Consider the following 11,125-nt stretch of genomic DNA (forward strand, 5'->3'; position numbering starts at 1 on the left):
TATATATATATATATATACTTTTTTTTTTTTTTACATTTTTAAAAAAATATTTTATATTATTTTAACTTTTGTTTTTCATTTTAGTTAAAGTTTTAGTAATTTTGTTGTTTTTGTCATTTTTATTAGTTTTTATTTTATTTCTATATAGTTTTTAAGTTTTAATTTTAGTTATTGTAGTACATCAATCTAAACTAAACCAAAGTGAGAAATAAAATAAGCTGAAATATATATTTTTAAATCTCATTTTCATTTAGTTTAACTGAAATAAACTAAATGAAATTAATCGCTAATTTCCCGCTAATTTTTTTTTAAATAATGTGTTTACTTCTTTTTAAGTTATCAATCTTTTTTTATTATTATAACCCTGTTTCAAACCTATAGCACAAGTTCAGGAGTCCGTTTGATTGAGTGATTCATAAGAGTCATCCGTTCATGAATCGCAGCAAGTTTGTTTTATCCAGTGACTCTCAGACGACTGGTTGTTACAAGCTTTGATTTGTGTTTCATCTTCCTTCAGGAGGATCAACACGAGGAACAAGCTGGAGACGAGAGAGAGGATGCAGAGGCTCATGTGACATTAACGAGCGCAGCGATTGGAGGAGGAGCTGATGAGGCCAATCCTCTTCACAAGTACATGATGATGCTCATGCAGGACAAACAGGAGGAGCAGGTACCTGGACATCATTTCAGCATCAGAACACAGACAGTTTGTCAGGATGTTTGTTTTATTTTCTTTCTTTTTTTAATATATTTTAGGATTACTCGTCTGTCTACTTATCTATCTATCCATCTATCTATTTAGCATTTTGACATTTTTCTCCATAAATGCTCTTTACTATAGTGTAAACAAATCTCTTAGTACTACTTTTTTCAGTGTTAAAACTGTTCTTGATTCTAATTGTAATTACTGCAGTACATTATTTTATTTTTGGTAAATTTTTTTTTTATTAAAGTATTACAATTAATAGAGAGAGAGAGAGTGTGTTTTATATCGATATTATTTTAGTATCATAATTACATATTTTCCAGGTCCTATTTCTCCATGAGAACAGAATAATTTTTTTCAGGATATTTCTATATTTTATTTGAATATATATATATATATATATATATATTTTTTTTTACCTTTATTATAGGAATGCACGATATTATGTCTTTAAATGTAAATGTCGGCATCGGCCCGATATGAAAAATTATGCCGATATGTCTCATTTTATGACATTTTTCTCCAAAATTTATTTAAAAATGTTAAGTTATTTTTAACTCAGTGTTGATTCTAATTCTGATTATTGCAATCCAGTATATTGTTTGTCAAATTACATTTTTTATTAATCTATTAAAATTGCAGTCTATATATATATATATATATAATTTTAGTATCATTATATTTTTTATTGAATCAGTTTTTATTTTGATATTTTTCATAACTATATAGTTATATTTGACTGTGTGTTAATGAACTTTCAGAGCCCAAATCAAGAGGCGTCGGAGAAGCAAAGTCAAGAGGAGGTTCTTCAGTCTGAGAATAATGACCGCAGGTAATAATGTGTTTGTGTGAGTTACTGTTGAACAACGAGAAACTCTTCATTACACATCTTCAACCTTCAATCTGTTCTGCAGCGCTGATCTGATGTCCCGCGAGGAACCAGACGACGACTTCTGGTGAAAAACAACAAGCCCCTCATTCAACCGCTGGATGATCTTCACGGTTTAGAGATAAAGCTTTGCATATTAGCTGTATAATGTAGGGTTTTTTTCTAATTCACAAATGATTTGTGTGAATGAGTGTTTTTATTGACTTTAAGGCTGACTTGAATAAATGTTGTATCTTTTGTTAATGTTCTGCTTTTGTGTTTCATTCACAAGAGCTGTTCAATCACAGCATGACTGAGAACATTGTAATTACACAAATGCTGAAAATAATGACTCACGATTACAGAAGCTGTTCATTGTTTTGAAAGAAAACTCACTGAGACTCAGAAAGTCTTTTATTCTGTTGTATTTCTGTATAAAATACAATCGCTGGTTTGAAGGCCATCAACTCGTCAGTTTTGGGCAGTTTTTCGTGTTCACAATCCACCAGAACAGAGTGAATCCCAGGATTGAAGCGATCGACCTCACTGGTGAATATTACCAGAGTTTAAAGCGTTCAAAAAAACATGCATAATACATGAAAACATTTTGGGAAATTATTTTTAAAAATCATGCAAATCTTGGAGCTCATAAAGTGTATTATATAAACAGTTGGGCAGAATTTTTTTTTCTTTATTTTTCTTTTACATTTCAAAATAGCTGTAAACACTAAGGGAATCCCCTAAAATGAATTAAAAATATTGGCAGACTATAAGGTTAAAAAGACAGTATATGTGAATTACATTAACAGCAATGAACACATTACATGGACTAAACAAACTCTAAGAAAACAACGCATATTATAACGTTCAAATCTGCCTACAACAGGTCAATACAGTATGACCAGATTCGGTCCGATGAATGAATAACAAAAATAGTGTGAAAAAAGAGCCTTTTTGTCAGTATTTACAAATGCACATTTTGTTACTGTTGCTGTATCCCTCCCAAAAAACATTGAAAAAAATTTTTTTTTTTTTGCTGTTCAGAGTTCACATTCACACTGATGCAATTCGAATGCACTATTAAGAAATAAAATAAAAAAAACAAAAATCAAATAAGAAAAAAAGAAAATAAAAGCTGAGCAGCTGCGGTGTTATACTTTACAGAATTTGGTACAAACAAAATTGGGTAAAACCCTCCAAATCTCATTACTTTCATACAAACAAGTATAAAGTATTTATACAATCATGGTTTGATTTATTGTTAAAAATGATTGTATTTCAATTACAATTTAATGAGAACTACAAAACCACCCTTCCATAAGCATGAAATGAATGTGCATTTGGAGGCTTCATGTTTTGTCATTCTTCATTCATGCATGTTTGTTGGTAATAGTTCTGGGCTAGATCTGTGGAGTTAATAACTGGTAATGTGAGGTAGTGTGAAAACCTGCTCATCATGAGCGCTTCTGACCTGCAGACAAACACCATCAGCATTCCTGCAGTAGCCCACGATGCAATGTGCTCAACCCACGGCCACACGTCAAGACATTTGGACACAAAACAGAATTTAAAAATACAATTTAAAAAAATGTGTTTCCAAGAAGAATATTTGGATGCTATGGAAGCCTGTTTCCACCACGAAATAAAAATAATAATAAAGTAATATCATTAAAAAAAAGGTCATTGTGACTGACTTTTCAAAAGAATCTCACAAAACTGACTTTTTTCTCAGAATTAGATATAATCTCAATTCTGCCTGACTTTCAATTTTGAGTTTATCTCACAATTCTGTTTTTCCCGTCGCATAATGAAAAAATAAAAAGGTAACTGCAATTTTTTATTTCACAACTCAGACTTTATAGCTCACAATTTTTTCTCAGAAATATAAATGATATCTGAAGGATTTTTCTCAATTGCGAGTGTATATTGCAAGTTATACACTCATAATTGCAGGTTTTCATATCACAATTCAGACTTTATATTTCTCAATTTTAATTGTTTTTCTCAAAATTAAGACTTTTTCTCTCTCAATTATGACATTTTCTCAAAGTTCTGACATTTATCTCAGAACTATTAATTTTATCTTGAAATTCTGAGTTTTTAATCGTTTTTCTTAAAAATTCTGACTTTTTTCTCAGATGGTTTTCATCTCGCAATTTCAACTTTTTCTCAAAATGTTGACTTTTCTCAGCTTTTATCTTGCAATCCTGACTATGTCGCAATTTCAACTTTTTTTCTCAGAATTATGAAATATATTTTGCAATTCTACATTTTTATTTTTCAATTTGGACTTTTTTCTCAAGATTCTGTTTTTTCTCAATGAATTATATCTTGCAATTTTTATTTTTTTACTTGTCATTTAACATTTTTTTTTAATCTCACACTTCTGACATTTTTCTCTTCATTGCGAGTTCATATCTCACAATTTGGACATTTTACTCAGAATTGCAAGAAAGAAGTCCGAATTATGAGCTTCTAAGCTTTTAAACAAGCTTCCATCAGATGCCACTTGCTGAAACAAACATGCAAAATCTCATTACATAATGTGTTCTGTTCACATACTATTTCCAGCACATATTGCACATGAACAAATCCAAACATTCAAAGACAACCAGCCGAATTTAGTTCAGAAGGATCCTTCGATTATTTCTCTTCAAAATAATATCATTAAAAAAAAAAAAAACTGGGAATGTTTTAACATTTTGAGAGAATGCAAAACATGTTTATAATGCAAGTGCATGTTATTTTTCATTAAAAAGCATAACATGTAACATCAAATAATCATGCACTTAAATTAGATTCATGTTTATTTTGTTTTAAGGCAAATCTCATCTGGGTACGAACAGAATCTGATTTGCATTTACATTAACATTTAGTCATTTTGCAGACACTTTTATCCAAAGCAACTTACAATTGGGGAATACATTTGCATTTCCGTTGTGCATTTCCAATAGTGCAACGTTTGAGATTCACAAAGGGCTGAGAGGAAAGCGTGAGCGTGAAGGAGGGATGGATGCGCACAGACTGCGGGTTAGTGAGTTAGGGCTGGTTAGTATAAAGGAATAACTCATCCGTAAATGAACATATACTCGCCCTCATGTCGTTTCAAACTTGTGTGCTGTTATTTTTTAGACAGATGCAATATATTTTTACATTTCTGTTTTAAATAAACAATAGTGAAAAGTTAAAACATTTAAAGCTGGTTGCCTATAACTTCTCATTTTCATTTAGTTTAACTTAATGTACTAAAAAAACTCAAACTTAATAACAATTTCATTAAATAATAATAAAAACTAAAAATAAGAAATGAAATAAGAATTTTTTTTTATAAAAACTAACATAAAAACAAAAACAAAAAAAACTATTAAAAATTAAAAACATTTTTTTTATAATTTTTTATTTCCCATTTATTTTACTTCTTATTTCTAATTTTCATAACTTTATTTAATTTAATTTCTGTTTTAGTTTAGTACATCAAGTTAAAAAAATGAACACGAGAAATGTCTTGAAAACTAGCTGAAATAAAACAAAACTTTATTTCATCTAAAAATTATTTTATTTCAAGTAACATTACATAATAAAGATTACATAATAGTTTAACTTGATGTAATAAAGTAACTAAAACAAAAATTACTTAAAACAAAATAAGAAAAACTAGAAATAAGAAATACAAATTAATAAAAACAAAAAACAATAAAAATGACAAAAACATACATTTCGATTTCTTCATTTATATTTTTTGTTTTTATTTTTAAAAAGTTTGAGTTGTTTTGTTGTGTTTTTGTCACTTTTATTTGTTTTCTTTTTTGGAGTTAAATAGAGTTTTTAATAACATTTATTTATTTTTCTAGTTTTTATTATAATTTAATTTTCTTTGATTTTATTTTAGTATGTCAAGTTACACTAAATGAAAATGAGCAATGTTGCCTTGGCAACTAGCTAAATAAAACACCTTTTTAATATTTTATTTCATTTCAGCTAAAGTTTATTTTTTATTTATTTTTTTGTTAACTATAACAACCCTGGTTCATACTTATCCAACTTTATAATAAAGAGCTGTGTGATCATACAGTTTGTGATGAAAAAACAAAAATAGTTTTGTAGTAATTGTAATAACGTGAGACTTTTGCTACTTATAAATAGTCATCATAATTTAATATTCACAGGGTTTTTGGAGTGAATTTAAGAATGTGAATGGCCTTGCTACAAATACAATAATAAATCTCTTGAATTCAAAAACAAAAAAGTAAAAAAGTGTCATAACAGTTGCACATAAGACTTGCACATTATATTCCATGTCTTCTGAAGTCATATTATGATGTTTTGAGCAATTTAAATGCTGAAACTGAATTCGTTATGCACTACATGTGCTCACTATGAATGGAAAAGAGCTCCTTTTGTGTTGCAGCACAGTCAATAATAACAGCGCAGGCTTTGAAACAACATGAGAGTGAGTAAATGTTCATTTCTAGCCAGACTATTCCTTTAGTGTGTACAAACAACTACAAACGAATGAACATTAATACATATTGAATACACATTCATATGCACAGGACGCTGGGGTGTGAGGGAACGAGAGGATGTCAGCGGAGCAAAGCCAAGCTTGAAATGAGGGTTAGTATGAAAAACACACAGCATGACACAAACTGAAACCCCAGACGAACGCTCAATAAAGACCACTGAGGATCATTTGTACACAAAGTAGGTTTATTTTTATAAAGGAAAAACTACAGGCACCACAATCCTAGAGGAATATTAAATCAATCATGTAAGATGAATGTTAAGTCAATAATGTTGGATCTGGGTGTAAAATAACCGAGAGTCACATTCACATGTGAACCTGTGATACAAGCAGCATCACGTCCAGAAAAAAACATTAAAGATCTTGACCTTATTAATTCACCCAAAAACTTTCTAAAAATGTGCTCACTCTCAGGCCATCCGAGATCAGGATGAGTTTGTTTCTTCATCAGATTTGGAGAAATGTAGCATTGCATCAGTGTCTCAGCAATGGATGCTCTGCAGTGAATGGGTGCCGTCAGAATGAGAGTCCAAACAGCTGATAAAAACATCACAATAATCCACAAGTGTTTTGTTTGTGAAGGTAAACAGCTGGGAAATAAATCGCTTGTTTATTTTAGATCAGTGTGGCAGCAGCAATATACAGTAAATAAATCAATAAATGCACTGCTCTGTTGTCTCCTCTGAGGCTGGGACTCTAGTCTGTGCAGCCAAACACAGAACAGTGTGTTTTGCTCAAACTTTCGCCATGGCATTAGAGCTGTTACACCGTTGTCGCTTGCGAAAACACAATAACGGCGCTGTGGGTGTGAGTTTGTTTCTTCATCAGATTTGGAGAAATGTAGCATTGCATCAGTGTCTCAGCAATGGATGCTCTGCAGTGAATGGGTGCCGTCAGAAGGAGAGTCCAAACAGCTGATAAAAACATCACAATAATCCACAAGTAATCTTTTTTTTCTTACAAACACACAGCTTTTGTCTTCTCCAGATGTTAAAGGAGACATATTATGCCCCTTTTTACAATATATAATATAAGTGTCTGGTGTCCCCAGAATGTGTCTGTGAAGTTTCAGCTCAAAAAACTCCACAGATCATTTATTATATCATTTTGAAAATGCCTATTTTGAGTGGAAGCAGAAACACGCTGTTTTTCGGGCCTGTCTCTTTAAATGCAAATGAGCTGCTGCTCCCCGTCCCCTTTTCCAGAATAGAGCTGCACCATTACAACTCGGACCTGCTAAAAAACTTCTGTTTTGGTTCTGATTATCATGTTAATCGCGCTGAAATCATGCGTTTTAAACCATATGAGTTTAATTCAAAAGTTAAATCATATAATCAAGTGTTCAGCACAAGCCCATGCGCTTCTGGTCCACAATTTTCTCAATTATCATGTTTGTGTTGTTATGTAATCAAATCACACATAGGTCGTTCCTACTGACGGATGTTTTTGTTTATTTATTAATTGTAAAGCAGACATTGTTATGAGCAAATCATAAAATAAAACATGAAAGGACCTGCTGTATTGCGTTCTGATAATAATATAAATGCAGTTTTGAATAAAATCAGATCATACAGATAATGCAACTTAATATTTATGTTTTAAGAATTATTTACTTATAAGTTTATATGTTTTTTTTTTCACTCTGTTGACAGTGAAAGGTCTGTGTTTAAAATAGCAGTACCATAAATCATATTATTCAAATCATATTTATGCAAACAATAGAACTAGGTTAGATGTGAAGCTGTACACTGACATCTAGCGAGTCTGTTTTTAATACTTCGCAAGAGATTAAAAATGCCAACAATCTTCATAATACTGCTTCAAACAAATGAGTAGAAATGATCAAAACAACACTGAAAACTGTAAACAGGTCTGAAGGAAGAAAACACAGTGAAAACACTGGAAGGCTCTCTGGCACAATTGGCAAACTTCAGAAAAATTAGGTCTTTAGAAAAAATATAGACTTTCCTCCAATAAAACAGAACAGATTCTAGAAGCAAAAACCACATGCATTTTCTCCATAAAGACATTAAACCTCAGAGCTCATAGCGGATGTGTTTTTAGATGTTTGTAAGTTATTTGCTTAAATTCCTGAAAAGACAATAATTCAATCAGAGAAATCATTCTATATTTTATACACCACACCAGTCAAAATATTGGAATAATTGTGATTTTTTAAAATGTTTTTAAAGAAGTCTCTTCTGCTCAGAAAGGCTGCATTTATTTGATCAAAAATACAGTAAAAATTGTGAAATATTATTACTGTTTAAAATAGCTGTTTTCTATGTGAATATAGGTTAAAATATAATTTATTTCTGTGATGCGCAGCTGTATTTTCAGCATCATTACTCCAGTCTTCAGTGTCACATGATCTTCAGAAATCATTCTAATATGCTGATTTGCTGCTCAAGAAACATTTCTGATTATCGTCGTGCTGCACAATATTTTTGTAAGTAATACATAAAAAAATTAATTAATACTTTTATTTATCAATGATGTTAGGCTGGGCGATTTTTCTGATTTTATCGATTAATTAGAATTTAATGTTTTGCCACGATTTTATTTTTTAGAAATCAAGGAATCGCGATTTTGAATAGAAATATTACCAAACGTTAGAATTAGACACTTTGAGAATATGCCGGTGATAACATTAAGAGAAAAGAACGATCCGACCGCATGTCGGCGCACGTGATTAACTGCTCACGTGTATGCGCTCTGTGAAGGACCATAAACAGAATGCGCTTTTGTGTTGACAGAGATGCGACGCGGGCAGTGGAATAGGAAAAACATGCAAGAAGATGGGAGTGAACTTCTTTTAACTTGAGCGCCGTGTTTTTAGACTGCCGTTTCATGCATGAGACGCTGCAAGAGACGCGAGCGCAACAGTCAAACAGTCCATGTTTACACAGAACAAACAAGCAGCGCAAGCTAATAAAAAACTGCAACTACTGTATGTCTGATATTTCATGTTTGCATCATTGTGACAGACTGAAAGCTGCTGTTGTTTTTATAGAACATTTATAGTTAATAATAGTCTACTGGTGTTATATCTTCAGTCATTTTGAATTTGAATTACCTTGACATACATATATAATATATAAACATATATTATGTTTAAGACAAGTTTGTACAATATGTAGTTGTAGTTCATGCATCTTTTCTGCAAAGATACTTAACAAGTGATTTGTTTAACATTTACGTCGTTGACAACTTCATGTGTGCTGCACTTGGAATAGAATTTTCTTTAAATAGAGGGTTAATAAAGAAAAAGATCATTTGAATCATGTTGTAGTTACATTTTTAAGTTGACTATTTAAAAATCGTAAAAAATCGAGAATCGGTCAAACGCTCTGGAAAAATCGAGAATTAAATTTTTTGCCAAATCGCCCAGCCCTACAATGGTGTATTAAATTGATCAAAAGTGACAGTAAAGACATTTATAATGTTGCAAAGATTTCCAGTTCAAATAAATGCTGTTCTTTTGAACATTCTATTCATCAAAGAATCCTGAAAAATAAAATGTATCACAGTTTCCACTAAAATATGAAGCAGCACAACTGTTTTCAACACTGATCAATCAAAACTGATAAAATAATGAGCACCGAATCAGCATATCACAATGATTTCTTCTAATATGCATTTTAAAACATTAACTTTAACTTAACTTTTGACTGGTGGGCAAAACTTTTTTTTTTTAATTAACGTCAAATACAAGTTTTCCTATTGTTCTGTCTTCAATCTTAGTTTTTCTGCTTTGAATTGCATTTCATGAATCACATGGTTGGTTTGATTGATAGATCATAATTTTCCAGCATCTCTATTGAGAAAGAAAATGGGAAAAATACTTTTCTCTGTTACGCTGTGCGTCTGTTCTTTAGCTATTTCATACTTTAGACAACGACATTGTAGGAGGAATTTAAAGAGACTTTGTGTCAGGCTTCAAATGAATGTTTTCTAGTGGTTGCAGAAACGAAGGCAAAGGCATGTTTTAAAACATTAACTTTAACTTAACTTTTGACTGGTGGGCAAAACTTAAATTTTTTTAAATTAACGTCAAATACAAGTTTTCCTATTGTTCTGTCTTCAATCTTAGTTTTTCTGCTTTGAATTGCATTTCATGAATCACATGGTTGGTTTGATTGATAGATCATAATTTTCCAGCATCTCTATTGAGAAAATGAATGGGAAAAATACTTTTCTCTGTTACGCTGTGCGTCTGTTCTTTAGCTATTTCATACTTTAGACAACGACATTGTAGGAGGAATTTAAAGAGACTTTGTGTCAGGCTTCAAATGAATGTTTTCTAGTGGTTGCAGAAACGAAGGCAAAGGCATGTTTACAGACACGGGCAGCACCGGCGTCCAAACGCTACATCTGTGTACAGTCCTATATTTACACATTACATGTCAAAGCAATCAAAGGGTTCTCTCGCTTCTATTATTTTAGTCCATATTGTCAGTGGCTGCTCATTCTAGGCACTTTCATGCAACTGCGTTAAAATTTAGTGCAGCAGTCCTCTCGACTCTTAAACTTCAAAACAGCAAAGTTATACGTGGTAGCCATCATGTAGATGAGCTGGTGGAAGAGAAAGCACACAAATCAATGACGGAATAAAGAAAGTGCAGATGAAATAAGTCCTGAAATTCATTCGCTAACACTGTCCACACCGGAAGCGTCTGATGACTAAACACTTACCACAGACCTATCAGCTGTAATACAGTGAACTAAAACAAATGCCATTTTCAACTGAAATCCATTAGTATTAAAACTGGCTTTTTAGAATAGCTGCAAATGAATATACATAGTTCAGAAAAAATATTTGAATTAGTAGACCAAAGACCAGAAACATCACAAGCTGCTTTGACTTAACAGCCAGGAGTTATAGATAATACAATTACAATTCAAATAAAAGTTATAGTGAAAAGAACCATATAAAAAAAAAAAAAAAAAATTATATATATATATAATAAAACATGCTTCACAACTCCTTGTTCAAGCTCTTGTTCTGTCCAGGCTGGACTATTGCAA

General features: G+C 31.5%; 2 protein-coding genes across 2 annotated transcripts in view; one reads left to right on the plus strand and one right to left on the minus strand.

Annotated features, from left to right (window-relative positions):
* Nucleotides 1–3,164, plus strand: part of ofd1 (OFD1 centriole and centriolar satellite protein) — an 18,262-nt gene extending 15,098 nt beyond the window's left edge. Inside the window, exons 13-15 of the mRNA XM_016510522.1 lie at nucleotides 525–671; nucleotides 1,469–1,539; nucleotides 1,622–3,164. Coding sequence (XP_016366008.1) covers nucleotides 525–671; nucleotides 1,469–1,539; nucleotides 1,622–1,667 — 264 coding nt within the window. The 3' untranslated portion in view covers nucleotides 1,668–3,164. The remainder of the gene's footprint in view (nucleotides 1–524; nucleotides 672–1,468; nucleotides 1,540–1,621) is intronic.
* A 6,942-nt stretch (nucleotides 3,165–10,106) lies between these two features.
* gpm6bb (glycoprotein M6Bb) overlaps nucleotides 10,107–11,125 on the minus strand; it is a 6,765-nt gene continuing 5,746 nt past the window's right edge. The window contains 1 exon segment of the mRNA XM_016510526.1: nucleotides 10,107–10,672. Coding sequence (XP_016366012.1) covers nucleotides 10,592–10,672 — 81 coding nt within the window. The 3' untranslated portion in view covers nucleotides 10,107–10,591.

This window comes from Sinocyclocheilus rhinocerous, unplaced genomic scaffold (assembly GCF_001515625.1).
Source record: "Sinocyclocheilus rhinocerous isolate Xijiao unplaced genomic scaffold, SAMN03320098_v1.1 scaffold2731, whole genome shotgun sequence".
Classification (NCBI taxonomy): Eukaryota; Metazoa; Chordata; class Actinopteri; order Cypriniformes; family Cyprinidae; genus Sinocyclocheilus; species Sinocyclocheilus rhinocerous.